Source organism: Macrobrachium rosenbergii, chromosome 26 (genome assembly GCF_040412425.1).
Source record: "Macrobrachium rosenbergii isolate ZJJX-2024 chromosome 26, ASM4041242v1, whole genome shotgun sequence".
NCBI classification, from domain to species: Eukaryota; Metazoa; Arthropoda; class Malacostraca; order Decapoda; family Palaemonidae; genus Macrobrachium; species Macrobrachium rosenbergii.
In genome coordinates, this window is record NC_089766.1 from 11,197,750 (window position 1) to 11,215,977 (window position 18,228).

Consider the following 18,228-nt stretch of genomic DNA (forward strand, 5'->3'; position numbering starts at 1 on the left):
CTGATTACATGGCACAATGTTGGGTATTTAAAAATCAACATTAATATTTAGATGGTGTCGGTATTTGACTGGATTTTAATACTCAAGAACTAAAGAACTTTAGACACGTTATGAATTAATGGGATATATATATATATATATATATATATATATATATATATATATATATATATATATATATATATATATTAAACTTAGATGTACGTGATCCAGCGAATAGGCAAGGTTTACGATCAGGCACTCCAACCCGTCTCTCTCTCTCTCTCTCTCTCTCTCTCTCTCTCTCTCTCTCTCTCTCTCTCTCTCTCTCTCTCTCTCTCTCGCACGTCCTATGTTACTCCACAAGGTACACTACATAAAAGCAAACTGATGATCAAAGCGAATTAGCACTTAAAGAAAGCTATTCCATGACGTTTCATGAAGACTAAGAAAGAACTTCTAAGAAAGTAAAAAAAGATAAAAAATAAAATAAAACAAAAAATCCTGCCATGGGCAGTTGCCAGTTTGTTGCTCCTATAAGGAAAATTGGTGGAGAAAAGTTAGGAAAAATAGGTAGTAGAAATTCTAGAGTTGAAGCGACGAGAAAGTTTACGTGCGCTGGCGTATGCGATAGTAAAGTTTACTCCCACCTGATGTAAACATTTAGAGAACTCACGCTTTACGAGAATAGGTATAAATATGGGGCATTATTCCTGGCCTGTTTTAGTTAAGGGGAAATACAGACGTGTCATATTCTTATCTCATAGCTTCTTGTGTTTTCCAGTTCAAACTTGAATAATCCATACACGATTAGGGTAAAAAAAAAAATTTTTGCAAACTCTGCAGAAAAGTGGAATAGGAGAAAACTCTGTGATGTCTACGTTCCAGATTCTGTTTACTGTTCATTCTCAGTCCAGCCACAAACTCACTGAATACTCTGCTTTTATGCCAAACCAGTCACTTTCTTTTTTTAACAACTTATTCCTTACGATTCTCAGGGCTTACAGTGATGAGTATGGCAGGTCCGTAGGACCTATGGACTTGAGCTTCTACCAGTTTCTGAAAAGTCGCGTCCTTCTCAACGACCAGGATGTATCTGGCTTCTGACGACACTTCCAAAATGTTGTCGACTCCGTCAGGTATCATAATACCTGTGAATAAAGAAAAACTTTGCAACTTACATGCAAAATATTCCAGTAAATAGACAAAGGTTTGCTGTGTACAAACTGTAAATACTCTAGAATAACAGGTCTGTTGTCATTAAAAGGAACTCCTCTGGTAAGAATCAAAGATCCAGGAGGTTCTTGTAAAGTCTTTTTTTGTTCTCAAACCCAACACTACCGTAAATGGTAACATTGTAAATAAACAATTACCACAATGGCCACACAGGTCATATAACTATTGCACGTACCGTCTTCTGAGTATAAAACTACAAAAAAGAGCTTATTGCTAAAGGAGTAAAATGAATAACTTAGTATATGTGATATTAAATGTGTAATCATACCTTGATTCGCCTCTTGTACATTGACTGTGAGACCGTCATTCGTGGTGTAGGTGAGGCAGCCAGCTACCAGTCCTTTGCTGGTGATTGTCAGGTGCAGACCGTGGCGGGGTACCGTAAGCATTCTCGCCAGGTCCTCAACTGCTCGGTCGACCGATGATTGGTTGCGGTACAGTGCGACGTTTTCGTAGTAGACGTCTCTGAGAGAGAGAGAGAAAAGTTAAGTATATCTTAGTTTAACCAGACCACTGAGCTGATTAACAGCTCTCCTAGGGCTGGCCCGAAGGATTAGATTTATTTTTACGTGGCTAAGAACCAATTGGTTACCTAGCAACGGACCTACAGCTTATTGTGGAATCCGAACCACATTATAGCGAGAAATGAATTTCTATCACCAGAAACAAATTCCTCTTGTTCTTCACTGGCCGATCGGAGATTCGAACTCGCGACCAACAGAGTGGTAGCTAAGAAAGGAACCCGCTCACCCAAGAGAGAGAGAGAGAGAGAGAGAGAGAGAGAGAGAGAGAGAGAGAGAGATTAGTAATGCTTTCAGCAAATGTTTCAGACAAAAATCTCATTTTAGAGTTACATCAGTGGACATAAAGAAATCTTATAAAGCTTTTTGTGTGGGATATAAATTTTTGCAAACATTAACCACATGAAAAAGGAAAAAGATATACAAACAAAAATAATTCACATCTTTAGCTTTCTAGGGACAGGAACTAGCCTCTATATGATATTAACACTACCACTGAAAAGACATTGTGCAACACTCCAAGGAAATTTGTACTTGACTTAATTAAAGCAACACCAACAGAATACTACCCCTCTTACCTCCTAGTAGCGTAGGTCCCCTTGGTGACATGACTGTAGGCCTGAGCTAAGGTGTGCAAGACGATGGTGAACCGCCTAGCTCCCTTCACTGACCCAAGGCTGACAAGGGTATCACCATTAGGCTGCCTTCCGTCCCTTTGGAAGCGAGTGCATGGAATTATAGAACCGAAGACAGATTAGTTATCTTACGTCTGATAAAACGACACTTCTTTCGGCATCGCCATAAGAACCGTAACAAATATAACGATAACAAGTAAAAAATGCGCCGAAAATCGAGTTTTCTGTACAGCCGTTACAGCGTATAATCAAGGCCACCGAAAATAGATCTATCTTTCGGTGGTCTCGGTATGATGCTGTATGAGCCGCGGCCCATGAATCTTTAACCGCGGCCCGGTGGTGGTCTATCCTATATCGTTGCCAGATGCTCTATTATGGCTAGCTTTAACCTTAAATAAAATAAAAACTATTGAGGCTAGGGGGCTACAATTTGATATGTTTGATGACTGGAGGATGGATGATCAACATACCAATTTGCAGCCCTCTAGCCTCCGTAGCTTTTGAGATCTGAGGGCGGACAGAAAAAGTGCGGACGGACAGACAAAGCTGGCACAATAGTTTTCTTTTACAGAAAACTAAAACTATACCCAGTTGAAAAGCATGTCTGCATGAACGCCAGTAATTAACCTTAATCTGCTCATAATTAACGTCCGGTACTTCAACACTTAACTTCGGACCTGGATTATCTCTTAACAGGTATTTGGATCCACAAGACAAAATAAACACAGATCAATAATTAACAAATATGGTACTTATTACTTAATCTTAGCTCATCTCATTAGTTCTTATTTAGCTCAACCTCTTAGAAGGCATTCGATTCTGTAAGACGTTTTATGAAAAATCAGTAATCAACATTAACTTTTGCATTAACTTCGGGTGATCTCGTTAAGTGATCTCATTAACTCTCGACTAGTTTTACTTTTTTGAGGTTTTTGGTCGACATGAAAATCAGACATATCAATAATTAACCTTAATTGCATTTTGATCAGCCATAGAAAATTTACTCTGATCAACAACACTTATTAAGCACACATAAATAATAATAATAATAATAATAATAATAATAATAATAATAATAATAATAATAATAATAAAATCCGAGAGGAACTGATCTTGTTTGTCCTCCCCTGGGTGACAGTAGGTGAGACGTGATACAGCAACCCACCCCTTGTAAACCTGTTTATCCGCCCCTGGTGGAGGCGGGGTAGGTAGGGGAACGGGAGGGTAGGGGAGACATCCACCCTCCTCCCGCAAACCTCTTTGTCCGCTCCGGGTTTCTACGTGAGCCAACAAGCTCGTAATAATAATAATAATAATAATAATAATAATAATAATAATAATAATAATAATAATAATAATAATAAGCAAACTAAACCCTAAACAATCTTACTTCTTGGGAGGTCTTGGGATACGCAGGACGGGAGTCTCACCACAGACAATACTTTTCACAACATTCTCGACGATGTACTCGCATTTCTCGATGACTTTCCTGTTGACGAGAGAGAGAGAGAGAGAGAGAGAGAGAGAGAGAGAGAGAGAGAGAGAGAGAGAGAGAGAGAGAGAGAGAGAGAGAGTACAACAATATTTATTGGTACTGTAATTCGTTTACGTTTGAAATGAAATAACATTGAAGTAAAAGGAAAATTTTTCAAGATAATGAACCCATATTGAAAAACTGAGACCTAATAGAGAAAAAAAAATCATACTATAAAGTTAAATTTAAAAATAATTATATTTTTTAAATAATTTTGCCACCATTTAAATTTCCGTCAAATGAACTCAACTGAAAATTTTGCTCAGTCCAACTCAAATGATAATCTTTTTCCAACTAATTCAAACGGAAGTGCTACATACTCACACAAACTCAACTGAAAAAAGATGTATGTGGATTATTCAAAAATTAAAATCTATCTATTGTCAGCAAAAGATTGTAAATTCAAATAAAAACTCTATTCAGATAACTAGAAGTTCTAATGAAAGTCAACTGGAAATTCTGATTGGTTAATATCCGCTTCTCGAGTACGTATTACTAGTTGGTTTAAGCGCTGATGTTTGTATTTTAATCTAAATACTGAACAAAATACGAGATTTGTAAGCCGATTCTATAAAATCTGGCAACGAACCTATACTGGGAAAAACATGATTGTGTGTGATATTGATAAGTTAACGGGTATATATGTATATATTCATATAGTCTAGCCTATATAACTGATCTTTTCTCTATAGAAATTCCTTAGACCTAAGTAGCCTGGCCTACACACACATATATATACAGTAATATATATATATATATATATATATATATATATATATATATATATATATATATATATATATATATATATATATATATATATATACACACACACACACATATATATATATATATATATATATATATATATATATATATATATATATATATATATATATATATATATATATATAATGTTTGTAAGCTATATAGGCCTAGGAAGTCGAAGTGAAAAAACCACACATATAATTCTATAATATCTAAAGTAGCATTGCACTTGCTTCTGATTATGCAGCGTAATTTATTCTGAGTGCCGTGTTTCGTCTACTGGTAAACATTTTGTGAAAGGTCATTCATTAACTGACCTCAACAACTTTCTTAAAATCCACAAAAACACAAGAAAATCGTCATAAATACAGTTATTCATCGAACCTTTCAATCTGCTCCTTATCTTGTATTTCACTCGACCTTTGGTCGAAAACCTCGAATTCTTCCCTTATTTTCGCCGTGAAAAGTTCGACCTGACACCAGAAATCGTCGGTCGTTGCCATGGCTACGGTTGAAACTGGCGGGAACGTTGCAAATCTACGGCAGCCTTCTCTTTATTTCCTTGACATTTGCAAAATCCTGTGTTAAACGATGAATACGTTCCGGTTAATGCTGAGTTATTCTGATGTATTACCACCTACTTTCATTTGAATCCCTTGGTTCACATCGACAAGTTGATAAGATAATGTATTAGTGAGATTTAAAGAACAGTTCATTTTATACCGATGTAGTGAAATATTAAACGGTTAATTAATATTACACTGAAAACTAAAAACAATATACTATTAAACAAATCTTCTGTATCTTTATACATAAATTCGTAAATAAGTGAATTACTCAAATATAATAATTCAATTTTGGTTGCCTTTCAGTATTATTCCGCCAGCGAACGCACCCAATTTATCTAAATCAAAACAAACAAAAATTGTGGTGCTTCAATTATTTAGAAATCTTTTTATCGTGGCATCTGGTCGTCGTTCAACTGGTATTTGATGGTAACTATGACTGTGTATTACATATTTACCCATGTTAATTCAAGATCTATATATATTTAAGCTCATTTGGGCCAACATACGCAAGTAAATTTGGCCAGACTGAGATGACTCACGATCATTTCCTTAATCTTAGCCTGCGCCAATCCGCAAAGAAATGAGGTTAACCTGTTGCAATTTTCACAGGATAAAATTGTTTTTATCCAATTAAAACTTAGTGCAAGTTCTTATCTGGCAGAATTTTCGGTAATGTCGCCTTGTTGGTCACGCTGGGCCTACTGAAGAGGCTAAGTTAGCCCTGCCCTTTGTCCAGACGTTTGTAAAAATCGCAGCATATTTTTAGTCTGGTCATTTCATTGCTTCTTGCAAATAGCCTAAGGTAAGTTTTCTGTGGCCATTTTCTTTGTTTTACTTCATTTCCTGCTTTGAATAGGTTATCACAGCCTGGGCGACCTTGTAATAGCCTAGGCTTTGGCTTTGTAGGTCGAGGTTTATCTGTCTTTACAAAAGGTGCTATACCAAAATCGGGGCTAGCCAATTATTCCGAAGGGAGCAGAAGGGGTTAAACAAACACTGGACTATGCAAATCAAATGGGCCATTCAAATGGCTGGGGTCTGGACGAGTTTTTCAATGTTAAATAGGTAAAACAGCCAATGTGCCCAGATTTTTAATATCACCCCCCAAACTGTAGCAAATATATACAATTTTACTAGCAAATGACGAGGTAGGAGGACACATCTTAACTACTACTGTATAAATGATGGTTATAAGACCCATTTTCACTATAAATCTCACATTACCTGGCTATGTTATGATCATGTTTGATCTAAAGACATTATTTATCAGATTCTTTGAAGTAACAATTCCATCCCCCCCCCAGACTGCACTATCACAACTTTGGTAGCATGAACAGGCAATGTTTATCTAGCTTAACCTAACCTAGCTTGCCTAGGCTAATCATCTTTACTTCTCTTGACCTGTGTATTTGTGAGTTTTTATCACAAGCACTGGTAGCATCACCTTGTAGGATACATGAATTAGCCTAAAACATTAAAATAACAGAACTTATCAATTCTTACTTAATAGAACTAGCAGAGTAATTCAGTTTAATGTAAGTAGCACAGTAGTATGTAAAATTAGGCTATATTTTGTACAGACAACTGCAAGGAGCAAATTTGTCACAAATCCTGGTAGTCTTCAGATAGTTCTCGCCATCTCAGTGACTTGTATTTGAATGGATGAGAGGTTAGTCAGAATGATGCCATTGTCTAATAAATGTGCAAAACCTGGGTCACAACCCACAATGAACTCCAAAACTATGATTGATTTGAAAATTCCTCAACTCAAATCATGACTAATCATTAACTGATTTTTTTTGGTGGATGAGAATGACATGGTGAATATCTTAGAATTACCTAGGGGATCTTTCAAGGACAAATGATGAGCTGTCTGCTAAACTCAGTAAAAATGTGATCTCACCCAAAAATCACACTTCCCTGGAATGTGCTAAATCTGTATATAAGGAAGGTCCCTGTTTTGACTTTTAGGACATGCTGAACAACATTTATATTCTATCTTTTTTCAGTACAATCACCACTTCTCTGTCATTCCCACATTGTTCACACAAAAATTTATCAAATAAACATTGATAATTTGGGCATACATTTTCTTGATGTTTTCATCAAATTTGCCGACTTTGGTTGTACATATTAATATGAAAGATGATATGGGTAAACCTTGGCTAAGGCATCTATACAGTATACCTCTTATTTTACTTATGTGAGACCCATGCTGCCAAGAATTAGATATATTAATACTGTATATGAAGAATGTCAAGTTTTCTCTTAAGGGAGTAGGCTTATTTACCACTGCAGGAAGCCTCCTTACTTCATCACAAATGTCATTGCTGGTATTCTTGGAAGTATAGTTACTGTATTAGCTTTAATATTAGTAACCATGTGTATGATAGCACAGTGGATAAGATATATACAGACAATGTGACAAGCTTGAATCTCATTTGTTTGAAGAGTTCAAATTGGCAAACTACTGACATGCTGCACAGTACCCTAAATATGGACATAAGACATTGTCATTGATGGATGCAATGTGAAGCTATGGGACTGGACAATATTCAGAGTGGATATCACTATGCATTTCACCTGCAGATAAGTCAGTGGTCATTCAACATTTTATCTTACACCAGAGCAGCCAGCATTAAACAGGTGGATGGGGGCCTGATAGAAAGTAGTCATGAAGACTCCCAGGTCTGGTGAGCCCACCCTAGCCTTTCACTAAGCAAGGCTACATACAAGACAGTCCCAGTGATGACTGATTGAAAGCACAGTTAACCATATCTTTATGGAAGAGTTAGGCTCTTAGTTAAGCCCTCCTCCAATTTAATATTTGTAAGCATGTGCAACATAGGATAATAAGTGCAGTCTGTACATATACCAGTGTTAATAATGTTCAAGAGTATGCTATAACATGCATGATGATGTGAAACTCTTTTCAAGAAACACCAAAACTAAATTATTTTGCCAATAACAAAACCAAACCTTACATGACATGCTAGATGTTGTAAACTGACTTCTCATAGTGTATGTTTAGTAAGGAAGCAGGAAAATTTTAAAAATTACACCACAAAAAGCAACACAAAATATGAAAAAGTATTGTACTGTTAAAATAATAAAACCGAGAACAATTATCTGTCAAAATTACAGTCAACATTCAATCAGAGAGAGAGAGAGAGAGAGAGAGAGAGAGAGAGAGAGAGAGAGAGAGAGAGAGAGAGAGAGAGAGAGAGAGAGAGAGAGAGAGACTTGTCATGGAATGTTGAGTAGAGAGAGATGGTTGCTATGCTCTTCAGTAGTGTGTCTGCTTAGTGTTTGAAAATTCACAAAATAAATTAGGATTTTCTAATTCAGTATAACTTTTGTATATATTTGGATTGTGGTTTAAAATTACTTTTCACTTATGTAGTCAAAGCTCTGCGTTAGATAAAAATCTTACTAATACTAATTAAAGTATGAGGCATCTCATATGTATAAATTAACTTGTAACAGCTGCTAAAAGTTCACATATTTTAAACTGTTCTGCATATGTCCCATTAGCTTGATTCATTTTAATAGACATGTTTCATGCTTTGGTAGAACAGTAATCAGTGTGTGTTTGTGTGTGTACAACAGTGAAACATATAAAGAGTTATTTCTACGTGTTTTATGCAAGAGAAACTTAATTGTTTGCATGCAAGCTGACAGAAAAAGAAAATGATAAAGTAGTTGTCTACCACTACTTTTAAAATGTACTGACATCTAAAATATTTAACCAAAAAAAATTTTACTGTAATCATTTGGCATGAGGCTGCATCACTCACAAACATTCCCAAAATGGAAGAAAGGTACAGTAGTTTTAAAATTAGTAAGTTTTTTTTCAGGAACTGTAATTATATGTATAGTGCTTGAATGTTTGGTGAGGTTGAATAAAAATGTTAAAAGATTCATATCTATAATAATGTACAGTAGTGCTTGTTACGACGCTTTTCAAATATATTCATGTTTGACGTGAGGTTGAATAAAAATGGCAGAATAATTAAAAGGTTTTTTTATGTAAAACTCAATAATAATGCAGTTTATCGTTTTCAATGCACCCAGAGCATTAAAAGTAAGGTTTTCTTATGATTTTTGACGAAATAATGTACAGTACTGTATACTGTATGTGCAATGCAGCATGTTACTTGTATCAGACTTAATGAATGCCCATTTTATTTACTCTAAAAAAATGTTAAATTTTATCAGGTGTATAATTCATGAAATGCTTGTACTTTTAGATTAACACAACAAGCCTTTTTCATGAAGGAAGCCGTGATGGAGAAATGCTTAAAGATTGAACAAGATAGTGCTTTGAAACAATTCACACGTCAGATAGAGTATGTGAAAAAGAATGGATTGTCAGGTGAGTTTAAAATTCGGGTACAGAAGTCAATGAATTGTTGCATCACAAATAGCAACTGGAGCTATCCAGTTTTGTCATGACAGAATATTAATAGGAAGTGTAGTAAGCGTTGTAATCAGTAACTCTGTGCTATGATTTGTACCTTTGTACTTGGTCTGTTAAGTGAAGGTGAATTTGGAGTACTGTTTTGTGATCAGAAAGGTTTTTTTTTAATAATACTCAGGATTAATATACAGTATATAATGTTATGCAAAGTATGATTCTTAAGTCTTTGCTTTTGCAAACTTTTAATACCAAAAGGACCACTGTAATTACTGTTTGCTTAGTTTTATGAAAGGTATGAAAATATTTCCAAGTAGTCTATGTAAATTATGGTACAGCACATCAGTTTAGTGTTTCTAATATATCATTATGTGATGAGCATTTGTTACCATTATGTACATTGTACAATATCTGTGTTTCAGGTGGTCTGTGCAGTGATCTTGCTGAAATCACTGGAGTACCAGAAAATCAGTTGGTGTCAATTGAACAGAGACACGACAGTGAAATAAATGTCAAGATTCCTTTTGCTGGAGCCACCTTCACTGTGTACCTGCTGTTTTACCTCAAGGAGCCATGGACCCCACCTGAAATATCTTTCAATGATCTTTCTTTCATGTCGTCTCTCTCAGCCAAAGACCTTGAAGAACAGGTGATGAAATGCTTCTTCTATGTTTTTAAGTCTAGTATTTTTTTGTACAGATTTTATATTGTGGTGATTAAACAGTGATATAATACAGTAATTTGATTTAAGATGACTTCATTGAAATGTCAGTTTTAGTGAGACAAGGATTTTCGCTGAATCTGTTTCATAGATTTCATTATCTGTTGATTTTGCTGACTGTTTAATTGGAGTTGATTTTGCTGACTGTTTAATTGGAGCAAAAATCTGAATGTTTATTGCAGGTGCCAGCTTTAAATAATTGGAACTGCACAGAGGAGGATTTGATTGCTCAACTACTTCACCAGCTCTTGCAGTTGTACAAAAAATATCAGGTATTAAAAGTGATGGAAGCTTTAGCTTGATCTGGTTTTGAAATTTTGGTATGTAGCTATTTAAAAAATTCTCTACCCTTGAAAATATTGTATATCTTTGATCAAATGAGCTTGTGTAATTTGTAATGGTACCTTTTCTGTTTCAGTTGGAGAAACTGGAACATAATGATGTGTTACAATTTGAGTACCAGTCTCTTTTGAAAACCCTGAATATAGGTGAAGGAGACATAGAGGTCAGTGATTGTTAAATTTCCTTGCAAAATTTGATTTTATACTAATTTCAGGAGTGAAGTTTGTTGTTACCATTTAGCATTCAACTATAAAGTTATTTAGGACTCATTCCCTGACTCCTGAAATTGCTTTGAGTTAATGTTGTTAAATTTTTCTGAAACTGAAATGAATAACTCTTGCAGGTTGTGGTCAGTAATATGAGTGGTAGCTCTTCATCGCTGCTGGTGCGTTTACCATTAAGCCTTCAAGATGTTCCCCCTGTTCTCATTGATTCAAATCCTGGTCAGACTTCCAGTTTGCTCCAAGTTATTTTTCAGTCTGTGAGTATACTATACAGTTTATAACTAAATTTTTACTTGCCTGTTGTAATGAAACATTTAGCTCTTTGACAATGCAGTGTGACTCCCAAGATTGTTTAATTATTGTCGCCCCTTGATCTTGCATTGTTGTAAATTATAAGGTAATAAGGGAAAAATATATTTGAATTTGGCAGTTTATTGGCTATTTTAAGTTAAAGTTTAATTGCCATCTAATATTTAAAATGTCTAAGCAAAACCTGTAACCTAATGTTCTTGAAGACAGGTTCTGGAAGCTGGTTTTACAGATTGGTGCTTTTGTTACTGTATACACATATGTATGCTTGAGTTATATAGGTGTATATTGTCTTCAGCCTAATGGTATCAAGTTTATCAGTTATATTCTAAAGGTTATAATGCTGTTATGATTTGTGTGTATTTGCATGTGTTACTGTATCTAACACCTAACTGTCTAATTTTATACAGTACAATCCTAATATCCTAAGTGGGAAAGTTCATTGGTATCTGGTACATAGAGGAAAAATATCAAGAGGAAAGTGACTGAATATAATTTACTTAACTAATAATCTTTCAAAAAATGTTTGGCTAGTATAGTAATACAATCTTCTGAAAATGTTTGGCTAATTTACTGTAATACATTTCACTTTGCCTCTAGGCATTCTTATACAGTCAAGATATTGAACTGTATACATGTTTTGTTGGCGGAAGTTTAAAGGCAGATGTAGTTTCGGTACATACTCGTATGTACCAGTACTTACACTAGTATTTTGGTCCTTTTTTGATCCTTTATTAATATTTTGTGTAATTAACAAAGATAAGTAAAGAAGCTCAAACAGAGAACTTCATATACAACTTTAATTCTTCCTTGTTCTACAGACTGAAGGTGTGTTTGTCCCCAAACTACACCTCTCCCCTCGCGTCGAGCAACTCATTGGTGGAGCAAAGTCTATGATTCTCCCAACAGTGCCACCTGGCACCTGTCTGGTTGATTATGTGGAACGAATTTTGGAGTTGTTAGAACAGAGGGTCAAACGATTTATACTCTGCTTTGAAACAAGAAAGCAGTTCATTGCTCAGGTACGGCACATGTCTGTTTCCTTTTCATTCATGGAGTTAATCATTAATGTACTTACTTGATGAGGGAATTTTACTGTCAAAGGAAAGAGAATTCAAGGAATATAAGTCAGTATTGTAAAGCTTCATATTTTATGTGTTTTTGTTTGTTATTTTTATTGTTATAAGTTAGTTTAAGAAGCCTACTCAGTCACAATGATAGACTGTCATAGGACTCACTAGCTTGAAGGATTTGATCTTTAATGAGAATTGAAAGTTTAGTAAGGTGAAGTCGAAGAGGATGGACTGCTAGGTGAAAGGTGACCAAAGGGAACAAATGAAAAGTAGAAGGCAGAAAACAATGCAGCTGGGGCTGAAGGGATGCTGCTAAGAAGTTTTAGTAAAATACTGCATTAATGGGATAGCTGACAAATTCCTTAGGCCAGCACTGTGAGAGTTAAATAAGTTAGCTCAGTGTTTAGGTTAAACTATTAATAATAACAACAATGCATGTACTGCAAAAAGGTTTAATATAAACATTAGTTTAGATTTTCTGGCTCCAAATACCCATCAAGATAAATTAATTTAATAATGGTGAATTACTCTACTATCCTAATTCAACTTTCCATAATATTATGAATGTAGGTTGCACTTGTTTCACTATCTCCAACCAAGGGTTATGATTTTGGTTGGCAAAAGTCATGTCGTCGGAATTTTTAGTCCAAAATGTAAGAAAACTTTAGTTTTAAATTTTTAATGGTTTGTACCTTGTAAAATTTTATTTATATGCATTGTACAGAACGTACATTTGAACTGCTTTTTAATTGGTTGTAGATAAGAAAAATATAGCAAAATAATGTTCGGTCATTTGGTTTCCCATTGACAGGGTAGACTGTTAGAGGTTTGTCTTCTTCCTGCTAGCGTGGAAAAATGAATGTTTACCTTTTTGGATGGAAGCACTGATTGTTTTAAGCCTCTGATATTAGATATCCATGTTATTTGATTCCATTTCCATGCTGTACTTGGTTTAGCCCTTGTGTGGGATAAGAGAAAACAAGAGATAAAAAGTATTGTAAAGCACTTATGTGAGCAATTAAGTACTGTATTGTCAGACAAATTAGCATTAAAGGGGGATACCACTGTAAATCACATTAGACTCCATCTTTTTTTTGATATGCTGAAGAAGTAATTTGAATGACTTAGAAGCTATTTATCTCTTTTGACCTGGAATTTGCTACTAACAAGTTACAATGGCTCAAGCGATTTGTGTTTGCATAGGAAAAGCATGAGTGAGAATTTTTCAGTACTATATTCAAGATTTTAGAAAGAGTGATCACGCCTTTAATACAAGAGATTATTTTACCACTTGAACTGTTGTTGCTGTATGGATGAAAATGGATGAAAGGTTAAACATATTACATGAAAATTAAGTAGGATCAGTTTCACTCATCAGTCTTGTTATTGCAGGTGCTGTGCCAGTTTGGCTGTGCTGTGATAGAATACGATGCTAAAAAGTTCACAAAGATCATTCTGCTGTGTGAACTGAATGATTTTCATTTTCTAATCTTTGTCACCCTGGATGCCTTTTTCCCTCAGGTACAGTAATGGTATTCTCTAGTTGTAACGTTCTCTTCATTTGAGTTCTGGCAATCTGTTATTACCACAGTTCAAATTATACAGCATCAGATGTTATGTATGTTAATAAAATTTTCTGTATCGCAAACCTTTTTAGTCTTTAATGAAAATAAGACATTTTTATCTGTATCCCATAGATTTGAACTATTTAATCTTTCTATATCAGTATGATCAAAATTACTGAGTGACCTTTCACTAACATGACCCAACCTCACTACGGTAACATTTCATTACATAATGTTTTTGATTTTGAAATTGCAGCAAGCCCCCAAAGTGGTCTTACAATCCTTATACCATCACAATGCAAGAGGTCCTTTCACAATGGAGCTGAAGGACTTGCCTTTTAACTCCCAGTGGAACACAGAAGAAATGGTCGTGAAGATGAAACAGGGTGTCCTCTCTAAAATTAGTTCTTTTCAAACGACATCCATCAGAAATTTCTCCTGATAGGAGATTCCTCCTTAACCTTCCTAGTTTTCATTGTGATCAAGAAAAAGCCATGTCAAGGTAAGAGAATCAACAGCTGCCTTTCCGTATTGTTACAACAAATGTAAATGTACTGTGGAGTCTTATAGTTGTCTTTGTAAATTCTTTGTATCACTTTTCTACTCTTGTAGGTATTTTTTTTATTTGGTTGTTTACTTTAACCATTTTCACACGATCTTACGAGATAGTCGGCTGTAATGATGTATGATTAGTTTTGATACATATCAGTAGTTTATAAAAGAATTTATGTGAGGCTGTGCATGATCCTTATACACTGTAATAAGATGTAATCTGGGGATAGAATTTTCAACTGCCTTAATAGAAAGACAATGTTTTTATTCAAATAGCAATAGTATTGCGTCAAAGATTTTTTATGTGCTTATGCTGTATTGTATGAATATTTTTTTTTCTGGTACTTAATGAATATCCATTTGGTTGTATTACAGTACTTTTACCAGCTCATTTTAAGTTAGGAATTATATTTAGCAGGTTGCACATCGATTTATAGAATGACTTAAAAGTAATGCTTATCAGGCACTACAACCAAAGTAGCATTGCTGATAAAAGCCACATGTTATGTTTTTTATCGTATGAAACAAGTAATTACATTTATCATGTTTTTAATACCACGGTAGCTGTTGAATTACTTACAAGTACAGTAATATGTTAATTTTTGTTTAAAAGAAAATGAAATACTTGACATCTGTTCAAGTAAAAGAAACATTTGTCCCCTTCAAGTATTTACATGAATAATGTTATTGCTTTTAAAACTGAAGAATAAAATGTAACATACAAATACTATATTTCATGACATATAATGTAACAAATGTTGGAACTGAATACCCAAAGTCACATTGTACTGTATTTTTTCTTGTTTGATATAATTTATTACATTGCAAAATGTACAATTTCAAGAGTTCCTTAATTATGGCAATTCTTTTTACTGATGCAATCCTCCAAACATCTGTTTTGCATTGCATTGTGTGGAACAAAATTACATGAAACTTGGTTTGATGAAAACAGTTTGGATTTCTCTAAGTGCAAAAGGATACAGATTGTTTGTTTATTGTTGATTCAAACAATGTAAATAAATTTAAGTAAGTTTAAGGCTTGTTTAAATGGTGTTAATACATTACATTGGGAGGCAAACCAAAATTCAATCAAGTAATAATGTTTTCCAGGACCACATTTGGGAAATGACTTGCATACTTAATACATTATGGGGATCACTGATATGCAACCCAAACACCAGTAAGATGTGTTCATGGTGACAGGCATATGGAACTCATTGGGAAGTAAATATAATCATTATATAAGCACAGTTCTGGTATAGCGAAATACTGAGGATAATGTAAATATGGATTGGTTAATAACCTGAAAATAATACAAAGGGTACATTTTAATCAGTCGTACAGACCCTTTTCATGCAAAATAATTAACACCAATATTTTTAGTCTTCAAATCTTTCTAAGTTGTTTTACATCACTAAAAGAGAAGTCTATTGGTGCCATCATTTTTACCAGACTGATATATCAAATTCCATCTCGACATTAACAAAAATTATGTAGTTCAACAAGAATTCGCTGCTGTGCTCAGTTAACAGGGTATTATAGTAACATCACAAACTTATCTCCTTTATTGCTTACGATTGTGTCCGAGCTTAAACGCATACACTTTTTTAAAATGTTTCACTGAAATGTCATATTGTCACCTAATATTTAGATAGCTATGCACTGCTATATCTTGGTCAAGCAGATTATTTTTTTAGAATATAGTTGCCTTAATGGGAATTGATCAAATTGTTAGCAATTTGTTGTAGGACACCCCTATTAGATAGGCTAGACTGGACTGTATATGCAGTACTAAAGACTGTTTGCAGCCTCTCTTTGGCTCCAACTGCATTGCTGTCTGTGTTTAATTTTTAATTCCTTCCCTCTGGTCTCTTTTCACCAACTTGTCCAACTCGTTTAATTATGGCTTTCCTTATTTTTACCTCTATTCAAGTGTGAATCCTTGAGGAGAGCCATATAGGAATGTAGAACTGTAACTTACCCATCTGGTTAAATTTTGTTATGATAGTAATGATGAGAGATGTTTGTCCATACCCTCAGGGAATGATGGAAAGAGAAATTCTCAAGATATCCAAACATTTCAATGTGCACTAAATCCATATGAAAAATTAGTAGAGCAATGATGGAAAAATGAAAAAGAAACATTTTCACGTCCACTTGTGACCATGTATATTGAAAGTAGGTAAATGTTAGTAATCTCTTTAGTCATTTTTGGATTGTATAATATGGGAATTTTCAAATGTAAAAGGTTCATGGACATCTTTAAATCCTTGGAAAATGCTCTGGGCTTGGCCATTAAGTCTCATTGTTAGATAATCATTTTACCATAATGAAATGATGAAAAGTGTATAAAGCACTGCTACTATTTCTGGATGACAATACTGAAAATCTTTTGTAAAATCTATGTAACCTTGATAGAATGAAAGAGGACTGATGGTAGTAAATAAAGATGCTTCCAGTAGTATTACAATCTCCTTTTTGATTTTAGAAGTATAAGAGCTAATCTTTTCTAAGCTTAATGTCAACCTTCCATAGAAAGGAATAAGGTATTTATCAAAAACCATATGGTATAAGACAACAGTTTTTGGAATTCTTATCATATGATGGGTTTTTGTAGTACAGCAATGGAATCAATTAATACAAGGTGGTTAAGGTGATATAATTTATGCTTCTCAAGATTATTAATTTTGTTAATAGTGATAATGAATATCATGTAAAGATGATTAAATATGCCATTGTATTCACCATGACTGTTTTTGTTGAAATTTTGTTAAAATTGTTAATTAAGCTCAACTCAAAATGTACATTACCAAGAAAAGAACTTAAGTCTATACATCCTATTTTCCTGTATTCAACTACTGTACACTGTAAATAAATATTGTATAAAGAGCGAAGACCTAAAAATACTTAGATGTCCTTGAAGTTTCTGAAAGACATCTAGACTTTAGTTGCAAATTTTCTGGCAGCTGATGTAATCAGTTTCCATAGAACTACTGAAATAAACTGGACACTAAAATTATAGCAGTGAGCAAGACACTAACTTTGACAAGTAATCAGCAATCATTCATTTATATTTGCATGCATCTGTTAAGTATGGATTATACATGCAAGAATCATATGTGGAATTGCATGTAAACCTTAAAGAGACTTTCATATGTATGGCTGCCTAAAAACTTAAAAGACAAACAGTGTATATAAAAATAAAGTGAATAAATGGAATAAGCAAATTGATGAAAATATAAAAATTGGTTTGTACACAAATCTACATTTATAAAAAAGTTTGGATACTCAGGCAGCCATATAAATGAAATTTTTGGTAAGAGAAAGATGACGTGTTATTATTCGGTCAATATTCAGCAAGTCTACCTGTTTAGTAATGCATCCTATTTGATTATCTTATCTACAGTCTTACATATATATATATATATATATTTTATATGTACAGTATTTAGATCTATACTAATTAGTACAGTATAATAGTGATTAACATTGTACTGTACTCTGTTTCTTAGTCTATATGTTGGAAAAGTTGTTTTCTACTGAGTAATTTGTTATTTTGCGAACAATATATATTTGTTACTTGTTGTAGCTTTACCTCTTATCTGTTGGTAAATGTTTAGTATTCAACTCTTTAAGTATAACTGAAAGTTCCTTTTCCCTTTGTACCCATTTCTTTTGCTACTATGAGGGCATATGAATGATACTACAGTACATATATTACTTTCTATGAAATATTGTTGGGCTGTTTTGTTTCCAATGTCTGTCACAATATTTGGACTGGCA

At 34.1% G+C, this 18,228-nt stretch overlaps 2 protein-coding genes across 6 annotated transcripts in view; one reads left to right on the top strand and one right to left on the bottom strand.

The window, feature by feature from the left end:
* LOC136853027 (meiotic recombination protein SPO11) overlaps positions 1 to 18,228 on the bottom strand; it is a 366,970-nt gene that overhangs the window by 3,852 nt on the left and 344,890 nt on the right. For all 4 annotated transcript variants that reach the window (XM_067128208.1, XM_067128205.1, XM_067128207.1 and 1 more), the window contains 5 exons: positions 5,058 to 5,252; positions 3,762 to 3,860; positions 2,315 to 2,449; positions 1,484 to 1,680; positions 985 to 1,130 (listed from right to left, as the gene is read on the bottom strand). In XM_067128208.1, coding sequence (XP_066984309.1) covers positions 985 to 1,130; positions 1,484 to 1,680; positions 2,315 to 2,449; positions 3,762 to 3,860; positions 5,058 to 5,176 — 696 coding nt within the window. In that variant the 5' untranslated portion in view covers positions 5,177 to 5,252. The remainder of the gene's footprint in view (positions 1 to 984; positions 1,131 to 1,483; positions 1,681 to 2,314; positions 2,450 to 3,761; positions 3,861 to 5,057; positions 5,253 to 18,228) is intronic.
* On the top strand, positions 5,535 to 17,672 carry LOC136853026 (BRISC and BRCA1-A complex member 2-like). Of its 2 annotated transcripts, none has more exons than XM_067128203.1 (9): positions 5,535 to 5,668; positions 9,493 to 9,617; positions 10,082 to 10,308; positions 10,563 to 10,652; positions 10,799 to 10,885; positions 11,066 to 11,203; positions 12,077 to 12,277; positions 13,721 to 13,849; positions 14,150 to 17,672. In XM_067128203.1, exons 2-9 carry the CDS (start codon positions 9,515 to 9,517, stop codon positions 14,333 to 14,335), a joined length of 1,161 nt encoding a protein of 386 aa, XP_066984304.1. In that variant the 5' UTR covers positions 5,535 to 5,668; positions 9,493 to 9,514; the 3' UTR covers positions 14,336 to 17,672. The 2 variants fall into 2 exon arrangements, with proteins under 2 accessions (XP_066984304.1, XP_066984305.1); XM_067128204.1 differs by lacking the exon at positions 5,535 to 5,668 and adding an exon at positions 5,787 to 6,044.